At 39.6% G+C, this 22409-nt stretch overlaps 1 protein-coding gene and 1 pseudogene across 1 annotated transcript in view; both read left to right on the forward strand.

The window, feature by feature from the left end:
• Nucleotides 1-22409, forward strand: part of MRTFA (myocardin related transcription factor A) — a 166888-nt gene that overhangs the window by 102264 nt on the left and 42215 nt on the right. The window contains 1 exon segment of the mRNA XM_037846677.1: nt 7061-7126. Coding sequence (XP_037702605.1) covers nt 7061-7126 — 66 coding nt within the window.
• LOC119542143 lies at nt 1268-2207 on the forward strand (annotated as a pseudogene).

Consider the following 22409-nt stretch of genomic DNA (forward strand, 5'->3'; position numbering starts at 1 on the left):
AGAACAGAACCCTTGTATATTGTTGGTGGGATTATAAAATGGTGTGGCCACTTTGGAAAGGTTTGGTGGTTCCTCAACAAGTTAAACATAGAGCTACCATATGACTCAGCAATTCCACATCTAGGTAAATACCCAAAAGAACTGAAAACTGGAACATGAATAGATAGTTGCACACTGATGTTCAGAATAGCATTATTCACAATTGGCTAAAGGTGGAAGCAACCCAAGAGTCTGTCAACAGATGAATGAATGAACAAAATGTGGCATATTCATACAGTGGAATATTATTCAGAAATAAAAAGGAATGAAGATCTAATGTTGCTACAACATGGATGACCTTGAAGACATCATGTGGAGTGAAATAAGCCAGACACAAAAGGACAAATACTGTATGATCTCACTTATAGGAAATAGTTGGAATATGCAAATTCATAGAGTCAGAAATCACACTACAGGTTACCAGGGATGGGAGTGAGGAATTGAGATGTGCTGCTTAATTGGCACAGTGTTTCTGTTTGGAGTGATGGAAAAGTTTGGTAATGGATAGTGGTGATGGTAGTACAACATTAAGAAAGTAATTAATGCCAATGAAATGTATACTTCGAAGTGATTTAAATGGGGAACTTTATTTTATATATGTTATCAGAATTAAAAGTTTTAGAAAAACTACCATAGAATTGTACAACACAAAAAGTGAACCCTAATGTGAACTATGGACTATAGTTAATAATATAATTATAATAATATTGGTTCCTGAATTATAGCAAAATTACCGCAATAATGCAAAATGTTAATAATTGAGAAAACTGTGCTTGAACTCTACTCTCTACATTTTTTTTCTGTAAAACTACAACTGCTCTAAGAAATTAATAAAACTTTCTACTGTTGGTGAATTTCCCAAATTTTCCTGTGTAAATGATTTCTAATTTAATTCCATTGCCAAGCAGAGAATATGGTTTGTATGATTTTTATCCTTTGAACTTGTTTTATGACCAGCCATATGATCTGTCCTGGAGAATGTTTATTGTGCACTTGAGAAGCATGTGTATTCTATTATAGTTGGCTATTGTGTTCTATAGATCTCTTTTAGGTCTAGAATTGTTCAGGTTTCTGTATTCTCATTGATTTTCTTCCTTGATCTACTCATTATTGAGAGTGAGGTAAATTGTGATTCTTGAGAGGATAAATTCAAATTCTCATTATTCTATATCATTTAAAAACCATCATACAGCGCTCTTTCGCCACGTGTCCTTGTGAGAGTGATATCATCATTGAAGCCTGCATGGTGATCCCTGACACACCACTGTGATGCCCAGGAAGACAGGGTGACCAGGAAGTCCATCTTCTTCCTTAATAGCATCCAACTTTTGGATGATTATCCAAAATGCTTCATTGTGAGAACAGACTGTGGGCTCCAAGCAGATGCAGCGGATCTGCATGTCCTTCCGGGAGATGGCTGTGGTATGAATGGGCAGGAACACCATGATGCACAAGGCCATCTGGAAAACAACCTGGCCCTGGAGAAACTGTCGTCTCATATGTGGGGTAATGTGGGCTTTGTGCTCACCAAGGAGGATCTCACTGAGATCAGGGACATGCTGCTGGCCAACATGATGACAGCTGCTGCCCATGCTGGTACCATTGCCCCACAAAGGCACTATGTGCACCCAGAACACTGCTTTGGGGCCTGAGAAGACCTCCTTCTTCCAGGCTGTCAGCATCAACACTAAGATCTCCAGGGGCACCATCAAGATCCTTAGTGACATGGAGCTGATTAAGATTGGACACAAATTAGGGGCCAGTGAAGCCACACTGCTGAACATGCTGAACATCTTCTTCTCCTTTAGGTTGATCATCCAGCAGGTGTTTGACAACAGCAATATCTGTAACTCTGAAGTACTTTATATCACAGAGGAAACTCTGCACTCTCACTTCCTGGAGGGTGTCTGCATGTTGCCTGCATATGTCTGCAGATTGGTTACCCAACTGATGCATCAGTACCCCATTCAATCATCATTGGGTACAAACGAGTCCTGGCTTTGTCTGTGGAGACTGATTATACCGTCACACTTTGCTGAAAAGGTCAAGGCCTTCTTGGCTGACCCATCTGCACTGTGGCTTCCTCTCCTACAGCATCAACCAAGGTTGAAACAAAGTCAGAGGAATTGGATGAGGATATGCAATTTGGTCTCTTTGACTAGTCACCAAAAAGCAGCCAACTCAGCCAACTTTATTTGTGAAATGAAGAAATAAAGGCTTACTTCTCTTAAAACAACAAAAGAACACCATGCAGCTTAATTAAAATCAAATGTGGCTGTCCTCTTGTGTTACTTGTATGTTAGGAATGCCAGAAATGACACCACTTATTTCTTTTCTAGTACATTGGGCTTTTGATTATAATATTTTAGTGTGAGGGTCACTTTTAATTCTTTTGAAAATGGATTCTTTCAAACTTTTCTCCAATCAGACAAGTGTTTCAATTGATTGTTTCTGGGTAGCAATTTCTTCCTCCAAAGTATGAGAGCATCCATCACTTAGAGCCAAATCTTAGGAAAGATATTTGAGACTTGTTTGCTTTTTGGTCTCCTCAAGCATGTAAAACTCATTGGTTTTTCTAATATAGCACTTTACTTTTTTACTAGAATATAATTTCTAGTCAAGGAATATTCCCCTTAATTGTCACAAGTGTGTTTTAGAGACTTTTCTAAAAATTTCTAAATATTCTGAAAAGCTGTGGCTAAATCCCTTGTTATTTGATTAGTTTTGATTTAAAGTTACATATCCAAATTTAAAGAAGTCAGAAAAATACTTGTCAGTCTCTTGAGTTAGGGCTGAGTTAATGGAATGTCTCTGTAGTCTGAGTCTTCCTTCAGAGGGCTTACTGAGCAGAGTAGGAGGATGCAGAAGTCGGGTTTTTGCTCTTTCACTATGCTGTCATTCCCACACTAACTCCCTTCCCATTCTTTTCTACTTGCTTGAAATCTTATATTTTATCTCTCTATTCTAGAAACTTTGATGGAATCAATGATTGGATAAGGTAGGAACAGCCTACCTGCGCTTGTCCCTTTCCAGTGAAATCCAGCACTGGGGACCAGTAGGAGCCACAGAACTGGACTTGAGAATACCTCACTTCTTTTTTTTCTTCCTTTCCTTTGTGAATCCTGATTGACACAATTGTTTGATGTGTTCTGTTCTTAGGCATTAATGTCTTGAATGCCATCAACATGTTTTCATGGTCTTACAGAAATTAATTGTTAATTAATAATTAATAATTAATATATTAAGCTCACTGCTGGGCTTTCATTTCCCAAGAAGCCAGTTGTCCAAATTGTTCAAATTGATTGCCTTTGTTTGAGGCAAGTGGGAAACTTGCTTATTTCCATGGAGAGTGGAAAACCTAGGGTTTCCCATTTTATGGGTCAGGTTCTTTTCTCTTTATTCCAGCTCTTTTCTGGCAGGCAACTCAGTTGATTCATCATCTGTCAACTTTAAAGACATTTGTTCATCTATATATAGGCTGCTTGCACAGGCTCATTTAGAGACAGATGATATGTTAAAGTGTGTGGAATTCAATCACAGTGAAGGTATAAAGACTCATGCTTGGGTACAAGTAGCTATTTTTGTTTAATTTTTATTGTCTTGGAGAGTAGAGAGATAATCTAATTATGATGTACAATAAAATAGAGACTATGTCAGATTGCTTTTCTGTTGAATCTGCCTGGTCTATATGTGTCCATGAAAATAATCATTTGAACTGATTTTAGGTATTTCTTGGTGAGAATGGATGTACATGAAATTTATGGCCCTGGAGTATACACCTGAGTTGGGTACCTTCACAGTGAATACAAAATATAGGACACTTGTGGTTTTTATTGAAAGTGAATTATTCAGTAACTCTAATGATTCTGATGATCCCATGATTCTAATGGTCTACTGATTCTAACAATTTTTAAATTAATCTAAGAGGAATAGTCCCTGAGGTCTGGAAATGTAAAGGTACTTGATTTCAAGTGCTTAGAATTAAGAGGTATGAAGATAGACTAAGGAAAGGGAAGACTCATGTAAACAGCCATTTCTTCATAGATAGGAAGGTAAAAGTACTTGATTTTGAGTACTTAGAATTAAGAGGTATGAAGACAGACTAAGGAAAGGGAAGACTCATGTAAACAGCCATTTCTTCATAGATAGGATCACTTTCTTTCTATGTATACATATATACACACATATACACAGCCAAGCACATAAATTAAAAAATAAAATGAAGTATAGATTGACTGCCATAATTCTGAGTTTACTGCTTCAGTCTGTTTTTCCCTCCTTATAAATGTTATTGCAGGTAGCAGGAAAGGATTATGCAATATATAAAACAATACATACCTACAATCAAGTTATCAAGTTGTAGCAATACCCAAAGTAATACTGATAACAGGGTAAATTTTATTATTTGAATGGGGAACTTGGGCACATTTTCAGTAAGCACAGAGTTAATAACAGCTGGGAGGGATAAGATGGAATTTTCAGATAATTGAACTTTAATTTCATTTCATTTTAAAGATGGAAAAGATTTACTAGGTAAACTTTCCTCTTTGAACAGAACTATAAACATAAGTTGAGTAGGCCTCTACTGTGCTCTGATAAAGTACTTGAATCAGATATTTATTACAGAACAAATGTGTTAGCTTTCATAGACTTAAATTTTTGTTTTCATGGAACAAGGAGTTTTGTAGTCAAGAAGTTTGTGTAATATCCCTTATGGCTCTATCTGTATATGATTGTACTTAGGAGGGCCACTGATTGATATTCCAAAATTATTCTTGGATAACAACCATTGCTTTCATTAATTATTGTTTCTTTGACGTGCTTAGGAATATCAAATAGTATAAGTTTTCCTACTCTCTGAAATCAAATTAGTTTGTTATACTGAATCATTTTCTAATAGCTCATCTTACACTGAGCCTTAAAAACAAAATAAAAGATGACAAATAGTTGCCCTTTTCTTCTGCTTACACTTGATCCTACTCTTGCTTTCCTGAAAAAATAGGCATATTGTGTAGTATTTAGTGTCCACACATTAGAGTCACAGAGATCTGGGTATGAATCCTAGTAGCCCCAGCATTTTCGAGATGTGCAAATTATTTAATGTCTGAGCCTCAATTTTCTCATCTGCCGAAATGGAGATGATAATTGTACTCTCTTCATAGTTTTGTTTGTTTTTTGAGGCTGAGTTAAAAGCATGCCAATCACTTAACGCAGGACCTGACACATGTTATTGCTACTGCCCAGTCATAATTTATTTTAAAATCAAGTTCTTAGATTAATTTAAATTTATTTCACTGAAGTTGAACACCCGAAGTCCTTTGACCCTGGTCTGAGCCATCCCTTTTGTCAGCCCCTTGTGTATCTCACCAGAGAACGAACCCAGGTGATCATTTTCCATGTCCTTACTCAGTAGGCCTCTCGAAGGCCCCAGGACAGAGGACTAAGGAGTCCAGGTTCTGGAGTCACTATGCCTGGTTTCAAATCCTTGCTCTACCTCTTATTAGTGGGATAACTTTAGGCAATTACTTAATTCCTCTAGGCCTCACTTTCTTTATCTGTAAAATAGGATTAATAATATCTTTCTCTCTCTGTTGGGATGTTCTGAAGAGTAAATGAGTTACAACATGAAAGCACTCAGAACAGTCTGACAGAGTGCTATAATAGAAAAAAGGTAGTTCACAGGAGGGCTAGAGTAATTCTGTGTGCCATGGAGCGAGTTGGGAAGGTCAGATGAAGAGTAGGCGTTTTCCGGTGAAGTGAATACACGAGAAGAGGTCCAGAAGTGGGAAGGTATGTGATGCTTGAGGAAAATTAGCTGGACAACCTTAATTAGGATGAATTTCATATTAGTACTGGGGAAGACAGTGATACCATTAAAAAGATAAGTAGGATGGGAAATGGATTAGGTTTGTGAGAGAAAGATGAGTTCTCTTGGATCTACTGAGTTGATGTAGGCAGGAGGAGCCTAGTTATGGTTCCACCATTCTTGGAGGTCTTCTTAAAAACTGTTGTGTTGCTGGAATAGGCAAGTATTAGGATGGTGTGATTCCCAGTAGATGCAGATGCCCCTCAGATGTGGTTAGCAAGGCCCCTACTAATGAAGACTTATCATGCAGGGGACTTTCCTTGGCCCATTGGAGCCTCTTAAACCTCCTTCTTTGAACGTTTGTCTCAGCCCCTGAATGCAGGCTGTGCCATTGTCATTGTGCATGATGTGTAGTTGTAACACCCTTTAGGTTTCATTGGCATTTGAAATAGAGAAATTGATTTTTAATTTTAAAAAATCCCTATTAAGTTGTTTAATCAAGTAGTGCTGGTGGAGTGGAAACAGGAGAAACACCCTTCACCCTCCCCTCGTCCGGATGCACTTTGACTCATCTAGCTGATTGTTTCACCTCAACAGCAACAAAAAAGGCTCTTAAAGGAGTAAGAGGAAGAAAAGAGGTATATTAATGGTAAACTATTTACTCACGTAGAGAAATGCATTGCTTTTTGAAAACAGGTACAATTTTTAGATACAACAGAAAAGATTTTACAAGTAACTAGTACTTCCTGATCTGTGTGAGTAGCTGTATCATTCACTACACTTAAGGTAGTAAACATTTGCTACCAGGAAGGAAGTGTAGGGCATCTAGAAAGCCTTTTCTCTTGGATCGTGGCCCACATTATGATTGTCTTTGAGTTAAGAATTAGTGTTTTTTCTTTTCTTTTTTTTTTTTTTTTCTTCAGTCTTAGGGAGAGGACACAGTGTTGTAGGAGATTTTGAGCAAGAGGCAAGACTTTGGTACTTTGTGGATTGTTATCGCCCTGCAAGACCCTTCGCAACTTCCTCTCGCCGCCCACAGCAGAATACGGAAACCCTGCTGTATCAGGCCACTTCTGCAATTACAGACAGTCACAACTATAGTCTTTTATACTACACCATTCTCTTTGGAGACTTTCTTTGCATTTGAAAATGTGTCTTTTGTGGTGGGACGCTCGGTTTACCTTTCATCTCTCCTGTCTCTTTGCTGCCCTGCAGTGCTGCAGTTGAAACTCCAGCAGCGCCGGACTCGGGAAGAACTGGTGAGCCAAGGGATCATGCCGCGTAAGTGACACTCTTTCCCAGCATTTTATAGAGTTGCTTTTAGGCTGTGATTGTGTGTTTGCCCAGTGTGCCATGGGAAATATCTAACATAAAACAAAGATGACAGATTTTATTTTCTGCTTTTCTTTATCATGCTTTTCTAAGTTCAGGGACTCTGAATCAGTAAGTAGTTAAGATAACTGCCCTAATTGATCAAATCCAGTAAAACAAGCAGCATTAGGTTTAAAGGTGCCATTGAATCATCCTCAGCTTTTGAACTGCACTTTTCAAAGGGTTTCCTCTATGCCTAATTACACTTCCCTTTATAGGAGGGGCAGATGTCTAAGTGGAGTATTGTGAGGAAGAACCCGGTTCTTGCATATGCTTTGCCTTAATGTTCAGGTTCTTAGGCAGCTCAACCACAATTTTATTATAGAGCCAGATCCTCAGAAACCATAAGGATGGCACATTTTAAGTATGCTTGAATGGAGTCCTTGATGAGGTTATCCCAGAACTGGGTTCAGTATATGAAGAATTGTGTCACTTAGGGAGACATAGAATCAGACTTTGGACTCTGTTGGAAGTAAGAAATTTTGCTTTTAAAGCCAATAGCATTTAAACTAAGTGCAAGTGGAGCGAGCAAGATTTTGCTCTCTTTGGCTTTTTTTTTTTTTAAATCATCAGCAGGGAGCATAGGTTCTCCCTCATCTTTCTTTTCTGTCTGTAATGCTATTGCCACCTGGATACATCCTAGTGAATTCAAAGACATATGCCACACAACGACTGTCTGGCTTCATAGTGAAAGAACTAATACTTCTCACCTTCACTCATGCCTGCTGAACTATTGCCACCATACTTTCCTAATTCTCATTTACTCATTCATTCAAAATATCTGAGTGCTTAATGTATGCCAGTTGATATAGCAAGATAAATTTGACTCCTGTTCTCAGGTTTATATTCTAGAAGGGAAAACTAGTAATAGACAATGAAACAAGTAAGCAAGATAATTTCAGAGCATGTAAAGTGCTATGAAGTAAATTAACTGGTTGGTTTGTTAACAAGTAATAGGAATGAAGTGGGAGTTACTTTGGATAAGATGGTGAAGAAGAGCTTCTCTGAGGAGGGAAATATTTGAGCTGACATCTAAAGGATGAGAAGGAATCGTCCATTCAGAAGGCAGGAAGAGGGAAAAGCAAGTGCAAAAGGGCCTAAGTGCAGGCAAGAGCTTGGTATGTTTGAAAAACATCAGGAAGTCAATGTGGCTGGGGCATGAGACTGAGGGGAGGGGATACGTTAAGATAGGCAAGGCAGGCAGGGGCTAGAATGAGGGCTTATAAACCACAAGGTGAGGAGGTAGGTTTTATTTTGGGCACAATGGGAGGCCATTGAAGCCTTTTAAGGAAGTGAGGATGGGATTGGATTTATGGCATGTTAGTGTAAATCCATTTCCAAGAGTTAGGACCAGGTAGCAAAGAATAGGAGTTTGAGGTCTGTCTCTGTCCTGAGCATCATGCACAGAGCCTAAGTCTCAGATTCATCTTTTTGTTTACTGCAATTTACTACCAAACCATTTACCTACTGTCTTCTTCTGTGGCCTTCCAGTGAGGGACCTCCCCACACCCCTAAAATATCAGATAGATTGTGCAGTGGATCAATAATGTGATCAGGCAGGCAATGCTGTGCTTTACAGGGTACTCTCCAGATCTGCTGATCTACAAATCTTTGTAGAGAAACAAATTACCCAGTGTCTATCTACATGTCCCTTTCACCAAGGGCATCAGGTATTTAGCATCTACTTTGTGCCCAGAATAGTTCTAAATGCTGTCAGAGAGAGTACCTGCCCTCAAGACACATAGGGTTTATTTGAGTAGCTAAAAATTACCACCCCAAAGTAAAGGACAATTAGTACGGATCCAAGGGGAGCTGACTCTAATTACAGTACAGGTCCTGGGAGTATAATGCTACTGTTTCTCAGGGTTTGGAATATGTTTAGGGTCTAAGGGCCATGCAGAGGGTGATGCTCTGTGTTCTGCTCCCTGTATTTCATTTAATACCAGGGTGATGGAGATCACTGTTTAAGAGGATTTATTGATTATAGTCTCCTTGCTTAGCACTTCTTATAATATTCTCAGTTAAGACAAATGATGCTCACATTTTTGCAGTTATCTGCTTACACGTTTGTCTTTCTGGTTAGACCTAGGGCTCCTTGAGAAAGGGTCTTATTTATATTTCTGTCCAAGTTCCTGGCATGGAAGAAAGGAAGAAGGGAGAGAGGGAGGCAGGGAAGGAGGGAGAGAGAGAGGGGAAGAAAGGAAGGAGGGAAGGAGAGAGGGTTGGCAGTTGTGATATGTGAGTGTTTGTGTGGGTATGCAGGCGTGCATGCAGGGGGAAGGGGGTGCACACCACTGTTGCAAACCTGTTGGAGTTGTGGGTGTGGAATTTGAAACAAAGTCCCCCTTCTGTCAGGAACCCAGGTTCTTAAATTGTTCTGAATATCTAATTGTATACTGCTGGGTTGTATCTGGGAAGTGAGAATAATTGACCTTCCCATGGGAATAGAATGACCTGCTACTATGGGAATACTGCATCCTCTCACCTCCCAAGAAGCACCTTCAGCTATGGGCACAGTCTTGTTTTTAAGCTTTTCTAGTGAAGGAACCAGGTAGCAGACTTTTAGATTATGAGAGAGAATTTTGAGGCCTGGGAATAGTTTCAAGTGTGAAATTCCCTGTTCGTTTTCATACCAGGTACACAGATTGGGTCCTGAGTTCCCAAAGAAAAGGCTCATTTTCTCTTTGCCAGTCCCTACTCTGTGAGTAATCCTATCTCCTCACACCACCCTGCATCCCCTAACTCTTACTGTAATGTCCAACATCTTCTCCCTCCTTGACATCCCATTTTACCCTGCCATCTTCTTCCAACCCCACTCTTTGTCCTTCACTCCACGACTTTCAAAGAAAATGTGAGCAATGCTGGGTGAATCATAAATGGTCAGCAAATTGTTGTTGATTATTGGAGATTTGAAGACCTGAAAAAGTAACACCTGGTTTGAAATGTCCACTTATTGGCCTGAGGACCTTCTGAAAAGAACCCCTATATTTAAGTTTAGTGTACAACTTAGGAGGGAGAGCCTCTTCAAGCTCAGGGAAAGGAGCAGTCTAGTCATGGCTGTATTCTTCCTCACCAATTTTATGTTTATAGCTTTTGGCAAACTTTACTCATCCCAACCTTTTTTTTTTCCTTCTGAATTTGGGAACAAAAAAAGCCCACCCACCTCATTTCTAAGAACATTTACACACAGTTCCCATATAGGAACCAACTCTCACTTCTGATACCATATCTATAGGACCCCATGTGTTTCAGTGGCTCCCTTGCCTTCGGATTGTTCATGTTTCTAGATGTCATTCATAGTTGGGGTATGGCCTTTCCATAAAGTTTAGGGGATTAAGGCATCCTCAGTTCCTACACACTTCTTCCCCTGCTTCTGGACGTGCTATGTCCATGGCATCTGAACTATGGGGTATAGAAGTTGGTTTTTGATGTGCTATTTAACAGGATCATTTCCTAGTATCCTTTATTCTCAACATGTAAACATATGTCTCAATTTTAACACCACTTAAAGCCTTCACAGTGCCAGATAGCAAAGCATTCATTGCATATTCCAGGCCCTGAGCTTTCTCTAATGATGTATGAATCTCTGCATAGATCTTGGTGGAGTTAAAGTGGGAAAGGAAAGATGGGCACAGATAGGGAGCTGGTCTTCAAGTCTGCAGATTAAGAACAGGAATGCTGCTGTAGCCAGGATAAGGACTCATAGAAAAGTGGGTCTTATGTGGTACACTTTGTCCTCAAAGCTTCCCTAACAGCCTCTCTCTTTGACATTTAAAGGTGTTCAAGGTCATAAGGTTAAGGTAAAAATCAAGAAAAATGTTCTGGCAATGAGATCTGTGGCAGAAAAATGACTTTTAAAGGAATCCATGCAAGTCCTCCTTACCCAGACAAATGAGAAACAGTCTCTTGTAAAATTTCTGGATGAGAGAGAAGAACCTTGTTAGCCTCCTTCTCAGACTTTTGTTATTCCATTGAGAATCCTTGAGAAAAGCATGTGTCTAATCCTACAGTTAACCCTCAATTTGTTTTTCATGTGCAGCATTAGAAAACCCTTAGTACTTGACTATCAGGTTATGAAATAATTAGTATTGTCCTATACATTCTCTAATGACCTTGCTCTGTTTTCTTGAATGAGCTTATTTTTTCATTTTAGGTAGTATTTCTCTGCACCCAGACAGTGCAGTGCCATTGGATGGTTAAGAGAACACAAGGGTATGATGGCAGCACAGCTCAGAGAACAGCCACTTAATGTTGCTCTAAGAGGCCTCTCAGACTACCTGGCCCTTGAAAGGTGCTTACACATGTTGCTAAATGAAAAGCGAATAAATCTGCCTGGTAATTTTTACTGGTTCACAGGTCTACAAGGAGGCCCTGTGTATCTTACATAGAAACTAGAAAGAATGACTTCATCTAATGGGTTCCCACAGTTTGTATTTTTAATAAGCCTTGTCGCATCTTGACTCCCAGTCCCTTCATTTCTTCAATTTGATTCTCTCTTTGTCATTCTTCAGCTATTGGTGTTAACCAAGTGGCCTACACAGAGGAAGTGTGGTGCAGTTGTAGCACTCATAGCTAATCTAAGTAGTCATTTTAATGGGCCCCAATGTTAACTAAAAATCTCCTGTTCACTGTAAAAAGTCTTTCTTAATTCTTACAAAAGGTCATTTAATGACTGCAAGTGTCAGGATTTGTACTATGGTCCCTTTTCCTCTAAAGGTAAAATTCTTAATAATGTTTTTGTTATTTGTAACTTAAAGTTATAACTTACATTATCCCTCAACACATGTGCAAACTGGGTTTTAAGATTCTATTTCCTGAATACATATGGACTAAATAAATCCATTTTGGTAAAGTTCTTTTAAAACTAATTTTTAGTTTTGGTAACCCCTGAGATGATAAACCAACTTCCTAAAACCTCAGTTTCTTGTAATGAGAAGGGGGTTATGATTTAAAATTGTCACTATTAGGCCATTTTTATTAAATACTGGTATGACATGGGATGTTTTTACCCCAATTATGAATTAAAAAGAACTAACTTCTACACTAGCGCTGTCCAATAGAACTTGCTGCAATAATGGAAATGTTCTAGAACACTAGTCCCTAGCATATGTCTGGTGAGCACTTGAAGTGCTCGTAAATGCATCTGAGCCCTGGAAATATGGCTAGTTAGAGTAAAGAACTGAAATTTTAATTTAATTTATTTTAATTAATTTGAGTTTAAATAGTCACATGGCTAGTGGCTATTGTTTTAGACAGAGTTTTAGATCTTATTTTGCCATTCAGAAATTAGGTGACCTTGGGCAAATCAATTAACCGTTCTGAACTCAACTTCCACTTCTACAAAATGGGGATAATAATCTATCTTACCTACCCCACAGAGTCAATGTGGAGATCATATGGGATGATGTATTGTTTGTGCTTTTGAAATGTAGGCAGTAGTATTCTCATTTCACAGATAAAGAATAAATTCTTATACAGAGAATGAGAGGAACATTAACCTGAACCTACCATCTTGTGAATCTGAAAGCAGCTTTCAATACATATATCGTTGAGTTCTGTCAGAACCAGTGTTTGGGAACAGGAACTATTTTTCAAGAAATAAAATCCTTCTTAATTTCACTTTCCTCCCTACCCATGTATTAAAAAACAAGCTGTAAATTTTTAGAGTCGGAGAATCTCTAGTCAGCTTGATACTCTGTGCTAATTTCATTCTCCTTTTGGTTAGATATTAACAGGGCAGTCATTTTATTAGCTTGCCCTCTCCCTGGTAGTGGATGTTTCTTTTTAACCTCTCTCTCTTAAAACAAAATGAAACAGACCAAAACAAGAAAACAAATGGCTGGGTTGGAAATATTTGTGGGTTTTTTTCTTTTTTTTTTTTTTTCCTGGACAACTTGCCAGGATGGAGTGGTGATATGAGAGCAGATGAGGGTCTGGTTTCAGAGTGAATTGCTCTTTTATTTCCTTTTCCTTTTCCCCTTCCTCTTCTGCCCCCCCCCCCCTTTTACTTTGAAAGATTTAAGATGACAAATTGTAGGTTTCAAGGAAGTATCATTTATTTTTATTTCAAGTGAACTGTTAAATTATCAGGGACATTATGTCCTGATGGGCAGTTCATAGATTAGTGAGTTTGGGTGGGGTCAAGGATGAGGGTAGATCCTGGCTCTCTGGGCTTTGTTCATCTCCTGTTTACTCCAGTTCCATTAGGAAGTTGCTAGAAGCACTATGTAGTTAGCTCCAAACTGCTGTCCCTGTGAGCCAAAGAAGTTTGGCCAAAATCAGACTACCAATCTCCCCTTTCCAGTAGGAGCTCAGAAAAGCTCCCACCACCCAAGCCCTGCAGTTTGTCCACTCTTCCAGTCTGATGGTTAGTGACCTCAGACTTGTGTTTTTTTTCAGATACTCTCACAGTATGTTAGATACATAGATATCTTTGAGTGAAAGAGCTAGTTTCCTTTTTATTTTTTTTTTAAAGAAGCAGACAACCCCACCTAATGAGATGATGTATCCTTACCCCAGGAATGTGACTGTTTAACTGTAGTTGAATTCCAAATTTAAATGGCATTTGGTAAGTGCCGTAGTAAAACATGTGTTCCAGGAATGGGGCTAACCAGATCCCTAGATTGAAAGCTGAGAAAAAATTGGGTTAGGCATATGGCCTCAGAAATCTTTATCTCAGGAGAGGACCACCTGGGCACATCACTCCCAGGCATTGTATGTCACATTTGTGTTAGGTGTCAATGGTCTTTATCTCTCTTCCTGCTATAGTAGGGTGTGTTTTACCTTGGTGGTCAGTAATTAGCATTATTTGCTAACAGAACCTCCTTGGCCAGTTCCTAACAAACCCTAAAATAGTTCTCTGGAGTGAGTTATGTGTTCATGTTCTGAGTATCTTCATTGTTAAATCCTAAGAAAAATCCAACAGTGAACTCTGTTGGACAAACCGTAAAAAGTAGTCTTTCTGATAAGAGTTCCTGATATAGTTTGGTATCTAAATAGTATAGTAGTGGGAATGTAAAATGGTGCAGCCAATCTGGAAAAAAGTAGAGTGACTCTTCAAAAAGTTAAATATAGAATTACCATATGACCCAGCAATTCTTTTCCTAGGTATGTACCCAAAGGAATTGAAAATAGGGATTCAAACAGATAATTGTACAACATTGTTCATAGCTACATTATTTATAATAGCCAAAAGGTGGAAACAGCTCGTGTCTATCAACAGATGAATAGATAAACAAAATGTGGTATATCCACAAATGTGGAGTACTATTCAGCTATAAGAAGGAGTGAAGTTCTGAGACATGAAGGCACCTTGAAAACATTATGCTTTACATTAAGCAAAACACTTAAGGACAAATACTGTGTGATTTTGCTTATATGAAATATCTAGAAATAGCACGTGTAGATATAAAACATAGATTGGATGTTACCAAGAGATGGGGGGAGGGAGTACAGTAGGTATTAAGTTTTGTTTAATAATTGGTTCTTGAGTATATGAGGTACCCAAGGCCAACTTCTTTTCAAAGTTATAAAGTCATTTGTTGATGCTGATTTTACCTAAATGATACAAATGCTAAGGAATGACACACCCAAGAGAAGACCAGATAGACATCCGATAATAGGTGATTATTTAAAATTCTGCAGCCTAGTGGGAGTTATTTATAGAAGGGCAGAGGTGGTTTGAGCTTGTATTTAAACAGATGATTTGAGCATATTGATTATGGGGCTTCAAAAGAGACCACAGCTGTTTTTTTTATTTTTAAATTGTTTTGGGCTTTACCAAGGATTGTATCCTGGAATGAAAATTGACCAATCTGGAGGCTTAGACTGGGCCATAGTGTGAAAACCAGACATAAAACATGGCTACCATAGATGTCAAAGAGAAGCCTGGATTGCTTTTCAAGGCTAGTTCAGTGTATTTGACCCCTGATAGTCTAACCTTTTGGAATTCACTGTACCGATTGGTGCTTATGTTATATAAGATTGTGTGCTGAGCTGCTCTCCCAACCTTTGCCTCTTGCACCATCAGTAGGTTGTGGGTGGGAGACTCTTGAGCAGCTTGCACTTCTGGGAAGGAAAATATTTAGCATCCTTGAGTCTCCACTTTTTACATGCATAATGGTAGTTGGCTTTCCTGCTGGTTTGGGTGGGGGTGGTAAAACAGGGGTGGTGACAACCCTGAATACCAAAACAGGATGTGTATAAAGAATGTTTTATGACTATTATTTTGGATCCTTGCTTACCCCTGAATGTGTAATCCCTTCCCCACATCCTGCTACCTAGGCTCTTTATTTGATTCACATGAATTTAGTCTGGCTCTCATGCTCACGGTCAGTTCCTGGAGCTGTTGAGACAAGTCTTTGGTTGGTGGTCTTTGGTGCAAGATTTTTCGAGCCATTTTAGTGTGTCAGCTAAAACAGAAAGATAAAAAATGGAAGTCAAACCCAGTTAGCCCTTAGCTTTTGACTCCACATGCTCTGTTGCCTTCAGAAGGAGGATGGCACGCACACAAAATTTAAAACAGTAACAATGCCTCAATTTTAACATAACTTCTAGCATATGCAAAGCTTTTTCACTTTATTCAATTCTAACAGTCACCCAGAGCAGAAGTTAGTATCATTGCCATTTTGTGGATGAGGATACTGAGGCTCAGAGGGGTCATGTGACTTCCCTGAAGTCTCACTGCCAGTCAAAAACAGAGGCAGATCCAATCTAGGTCTTCTGGCTCCATACCTCATGCTAATTCCTGAAGGTCACAGGAATTTTGTAATGATAGCCTACAGTGCTTTCACCAAAATTTCAACTTAGAAAAAAACTTGAAATTTGAAAGTGGTGTCCGACCAGGATCTGTTGCTGGTGAGGTAAGCTTAAAGTTAGGGATAAGAGTTACCCCATCATTTTTTAGCCGTTTAGTAAAATTGCTGCCAGTTGCTGCAGGAACTGGATTAGGAGCTCCAGTTCTGCCTGGGTATGGAATCCTAAGAAAACTCATTTCTCTAATGCTAGTGTCAACCTTAACACACCAGTGACACAGCCAACCACTGCTTTTTTGTCTCTCGGTGTGTAAGCGACCCTCCTCATTTCCTTTACTGATGCCAAGGAACCTCTGTGCTCCTCACCCACTAGGTGCCAAGACCAAGGTCTATGCGTTTCTATAGCTGTCTTTTGTTGGGCATGATTGCCAGGCCTTGGATATAAACACCAGGTGTGTGGAATTCATCCCAGCTGAATTAGGCCCCACCCAGGGTGTAAGGAATTGGCAAAAAGCCCTAATTCTTTGACTTCCAGAAATACATGCATTGCAACTTGAAATAATGATCCTGAGAAAGACTCAGGAAATTAAAACACGATTCATGAACACTCATATAGCAAGCAGAGTTGAAAGTTTTGGGAAAATTTATCAAGTCCTTACTAGGTGTACTTTTTAATCAGTTAGCCCCTGGTGGTGGAGGATGAACAAGGCAATCTCACTTCTCCTCTGACTTTTGGATGCAGTGGTTTTCAAATTTTAGTGACACCAGAACCACTTGAAGAGCTTACAAAAGATTACAATTCTTGTGGCCCAGAAATCTGTATTACAGAGTCATGCACTCCAGAGAGATTCTATTGCAATGGTTCTTGACCCATACTTGGAGAAACACTAGGTCAAGGGCTGGTGGCATCTTTGCCCTTTTCGTTTTCAGTGATGGCATAGTATATTGTTATTCTCTTCTCTCCAGGAGGTCTGAAGTAGAGTACAGCCTTGTCCACATGACAGGGTTTGCCATCAAGAGTTGATGGAAAATTCCTAAGAGAGGTGCTGCATATAAAATGATGGGGTATAGATAGTTTATGATGCTTTCTTCAATGGTGGGAAAAGCCTGACTCACTTGCCTCTTGTGGCTTTGTACCGTGCCAGTGGTCAGTTTTGGTAGATTAATAAACTGCTATGTGACAAAGTTTTGTGCTAGGGCCAGGCTAGGAATGTTATAAAAGGGATGGATTTGATTATACAGCGACTCCCTTTGCTGTTATGTTGGCGCTTCAAGAGGGGGCTGGAGGAGAAAGGTTTAGGAGAATGTGTGCTCCCTTTTCATTGCGAGGGTTAGATCTCAACTCTTCCCTTCTTTCCCGGTGACAATATTAGAGAAAATGACAAAGCAACATTTATTTCTAAAGGAATAGCCAGGAGAAGAAGGCACAATGTGAAAGATCAGATTAAAATCACTGTTTGTTATTATTATTATTATTTTTTTTTGCAGTTGTCACATTTTGAGAGAGAAAAAAAGATACTTGATCAGGGAACTAATTAATGTCTTCCTCTCTCTCTTGAGCATGCTGGATATACATAAATAAAAAGATGAGACTTTTGGAATCAGATAAATGAGTCCATTCTTTGTTCTGCAGTTGATTAGGCCATATTCTCAAGCAAGTTATTTATTAACTATAAAATATGGGAAATAATAGGTACTGATTCTTAACACGCTGTGCAAATGATAGGGAACAACAAGGAAACAGTTTGTAGCAGAGCTTTTTTTTTTGTAAATGAAATTTTACTGAGATATATAACATACAGTCATCCAAAGTGTAAAATCAGTTGTTCACAGTACTGTCATGTAGTTGTGCATTCATCACCACAATCAATCTTTGAACATTTTCATTACTCCAAAAAATATAATAAAAATTAAAATAAAAAAGAACATCCAAAACATCCCATTCCTCTCCTACCCTCCCATTGTTCATTTATTATTTTTAAATACAGTTTTACTGTGATATATTCACACACCCTACAGTCATCCACAGTAGTTATTCATGGCACCATCATACAATTGTGTGTTCATCACCAGAATCAACTTTTGAACCTTTTTCTTACTCCAAAATAAAAATAAGAGCAAAAAAGAACACCCAAAACTTTCCATCCTCTCCATGCCACCCTGTTCTTCATCTAATTTTTGCCCCCATTTTTCCACTCATCTGTCCATACACTGGATAAAGGGAATGCGAGCCACAAGGTTTTCACAATCACACAGTCACATTGTGCAAGCTACACAGTTATACATTTGTCTTCAAGAATTAAGGTCACTGGGTTGCAGTTTGACAGCTTCAGGTATTTCCCTCTAGCCTTTCCAACACACTAAAAACTAAAAAGTGATATCTATATAGCACATAAGAGTACCCTCCAGAGTGACCTTTTGACTCCATCTGAAATCTCTCAGCCACTGGAACCTTATTTTGTTTCATCTCTCTTCCCCCTTTTGGTCAAGAAGATTTTCTCAATCCTACAGTGCTGGGTCCAGGCTCATCCCCAGAAGTCATTTCCCGCATTGCCAGAGGAATTCACACCCCTGGGAGTCATGTCTCCACATACTGGGGAGGGTAGTGAGTTCACCTGCTGGGTAGGCTTAGAGAGAGAGAGGCCACATCTGAGCAACAAGGAGGTTCTCTGGGGGAGAATCTTAGGCACAATTATAAGTAGGTTTAGCCTCTCCTTTGGAGCAACAAGCCTCACATGGGAAAGCCCCCAGATCGAGGGCTCAGCCCACCAAATTGGCAGTCCTCAGTGTTTGCTAGAAAATCAGCAATAACCCAGGTGGGGAAGTCCAACATTTCTGCATTTCTCCCGAGTTGCTGGGGGAGGGGGGGGGGCGGGCGGCGCAAATACACTTTTACTCTCTGCCAGTATCACTTTGGGATGTATGGGGATTTCACCCCAGCCTGTACAAAAGCACCAAATCCCACTTCCCATTCAAAGCTCCATGCACCTCTGCTGTTCAAATGAACTGATTGTACAAGTTAAATTATCTAGTGTGCTACAGAAAATATAGATCCTGCCCAAAATACACATCTCCCCCTTGGTCTTACACAAAAGTTGTAGTTTTAAAACCCAGCCAGTATTGTCCTTTACCCTTTGGCCTGATTTGCCTTAGTCCTAACCAGATCTGCTTCGTTCATATCTCTAATTGAAGTCTGAACTCTTTTTCAGCTCTTTCAACAGTTGCTGTATGGGGTAATACTGACATTCATAGCTGCCAAGCTCTAGCTCTGAGTTTCAGGTGTCACACGGATACTCAAAGTTCCAGAGACTGACCAGGTTATACATAAGGAACACAGCATCTCAGGATTTAGAGATAACCATTACAACCCAGGAATAGATGTGACTGTGCAGCAGAGCTTTTTGTTTGTTACCTTCTGAATCCTTTTTTGTCAATGGCAAGGTTGACCAGCACAATCCTACCCCCCCCCCATTTTTTTTGGTGACAAAACCTGGTGTTTTGGTTTGCTAAAGCTGCCAGAATGCAAAATACCAGAAATGGGTTGGCTTTTACAATGGGGATTTATTAACTTATAGTATACAGTTCTTAGGCCATGAAAATGTCCAAATTAAGGCATCAACAGGATGATACCTGAACTCAGAAGACAGGCTGCCAGCATCCAGGACACCTCTGTCACGTGGGAAGGCACATGGCTATGTCTGTTGGTCCTTCTTTCCTGAGTTTTGTTGCTTTCAGCTCTCTGGTTCCGTTGGCTTCCTCTGTGAGGTTCTGTGCGTCCTTGCTTACTTCTCCAGGGCTTTTTCTCTCTGAGCTCTCTGGGCTTTTTCTGACTTTTATCCTCTCACAAAGGACTCCAGTAAAAGGATTAAGACCCATCTTGAATGGGCTGGGTCACAATACAATTGAAACAACCTAACCAAGAGGTCCCAGCCACAATAGGTCTGCACCCACAGGAATGGATTAAAAGAACATGGCCTTTTCTGGGATACATAACAGCTCCAAACTACCACATCTGGGATCAAACAATTCTTTATTTTGTCACCCATTTCATTTCCTGTAGTACCATTTCAGAACAGAGTAAAGTTCTATGTCCTGCAAGGCCCTACGTGGCTACCTGTCTCACCACATCTCCCACTCTTCTCTGCCCTGCTGGCTTCCTTGATGTCGTCAGTCGCTCAGGCATGTTCCTGCTCAGGGCCTTTGCACTTGCTGTTCTCCGTGCCCAAAAGACCCTTCCCCAGACTGCTGCAGGGCTTACTCTCTCCCTTCCTTCAGGTTTCTGCTTACATGTCACCTTTTCAGAAAGTCTTTCCCTGACCACTCTATATAAAATGCCCCAGACCCAATCAATCACTATTGCCCATGCTTCTTCATAGCATATGACACCTACTGTTATGTTATATGTTTGTTGTAGTGTGTGTCTTCTTCCCCTAGAGTGTAAACTTCAGGAAAGCTTGAATATCCCAGCACCTAGAACGGTGTCTGACATGAGTGGGCCCTCAATATTTGTTGATGAATGAATGAGTAATAAAGTGTCAGCACATCTGTAATTTTGTAGGGCACACATACCTCTGACTCTACTTCCTCACCTATGTTTACTCCCTGACTTACCACAGTTAGTTTCTGTCTCCATCAATCCACTGAAATAGCTTAGACCACTGGTCATGTCCTAAATATAAGAAATCCTCTGGAAACTTTGGAAGCTTTATATTGCCTGATCTCACCACAGTTAACATCAGTCTTGCTCCCTCCTCCCTTTCCCTTGATACTTATTCCTAATTCTGTCTTTACATAGTCCTCCTCCTGCCCTGTGACACTCCTTAGTTTCTTTTGCAGGGTGCTGTCACCTGTTCTCGGGTTCTCTAAGATTCGGCCTTTGAAGTATTTTCTTCAGTCTCTACATATCATATCACGTTATCCCTAAATGATGTCATCTTTAATAGGATTAAAGATGATTGTACACATAATCCTTCCTGATTATACACATACACTCATAAGCACATATGTATCATATCAGCAGGTTCCGGGAGGTGTGTGTATACATCTACACACACACACACACACACACACACACACACACACACACTCACACTGATATACATACTACTTGACTATCTCTTAATAGGATGTCTCACAGGGTACACATATTCAGCATGCCCCAAACTGAGCCACAGCCTCTCCCTCCCGTCCCAAGCTTACTCTTCCTGTATGGGACAGCCGTTTTACACAGTCACTCTATTTTGTTCTTCTAAATGACCTCCTGACCACTTCTACAGTGATCTTGTGAAAATGTGATTCTCACTGTTTTGCAGTCCCCAATGTAAGCATCACCAATAGATGCTAAACCATTAGGTTAATGTTTGTTGGGGAAGAGAATTTCCATGTGGTCTCAAAGTGTTAACCCACAGAAAACTTATTAATGACAAAGGTGGAAATGTTACCTTTAATGTAGAGATGGAGAGATTTGGTGACACCTTTTCAGCAGTTGGACAACCTGATATTAAGTGCCTCCTGATAATAAGACGCACGCATCACCTATGTAGGCTTCTTGTGAAAACTGTTTACCCTAGATCTAATCATGAGGCACCAGACAAATTTATAATATAGGACATTTTGTAAGATAAGTGGCTTAGATACCTAAAACTAGTCAGTGTTGTAAAAAACCAAAGGCAGGGGGGCTGCTATAGATTAAAAGGCTAAAGAAACAACAACCAAATGCAGTGCATGACTGTTGACTGAATCCCAAATTGGGGGTAAAAATTCCAACAGCTATAAAAACCTTTTTGGGGACAATTGAGGACATTTAAATATGGGCTATAAACTAGAATATATTACTGAATTAATGTTAAATTTCTCAGGTATGATAAAGGTATTTTAGTTATGTAGGAAAATGGCTTTATTTTTAGGAAATCATGCTGAAGAATTTAGGCGTCATGATTTAATAAACAAAAAATAAAAATGTATTATGAGAGAAAAAACAAATGTGGTCAAAAGAACTCTGGTGAATCTTGGTCAGAGTTATAAGGCTATTCATTATTTGTTCTTTCAGTGTTTTTGTAGGTTTAGCTTTAAAAAAAAAGGTAGGGCAAAAAAGGGGGGCATGTTAAGTGCAGACACGGGGATGAAATGAATGCATGCCAATTACCAGGTATGTTCCTGTACATGTTAGTTTTTTAGTATAAAACATCAAATTAGAAATAACTCTCTTCACCTTTTCCGTGCAGTTCTGATTGTTACTCCCTGATTAAAATCCTTTAGTGACTAAACATTGATCTCAGGATAGATTGTGTTATGAAATCTGGATCTTGTTTAAGCCTTCTGTTAGGGCTGGCTTTCTTTGATACTGCTCCAGGAAAGAGTAATAAAGAGTAACACCGCTTTGTTACTGCCAGGTGGGAATAGAAGTCCACGTTCCCCACTTGCTGGGCGGGGCTGGGAGT

The sequence above is a fragment of the Choloepus didactylus genome, chromosome 8 (assembly GCF_015220235.1).
Source record: "Choloepus didactylus isolate mChoDid1 chromosome 8, mChoDid1.pri, whole genome shotgun sequence".
Lineage (NCBI taxonomy): Eukaryota > Metazoa > Chordata > Mammalia > Pilosa > Megalonychidae > Choloepus > Choloepus didactylus.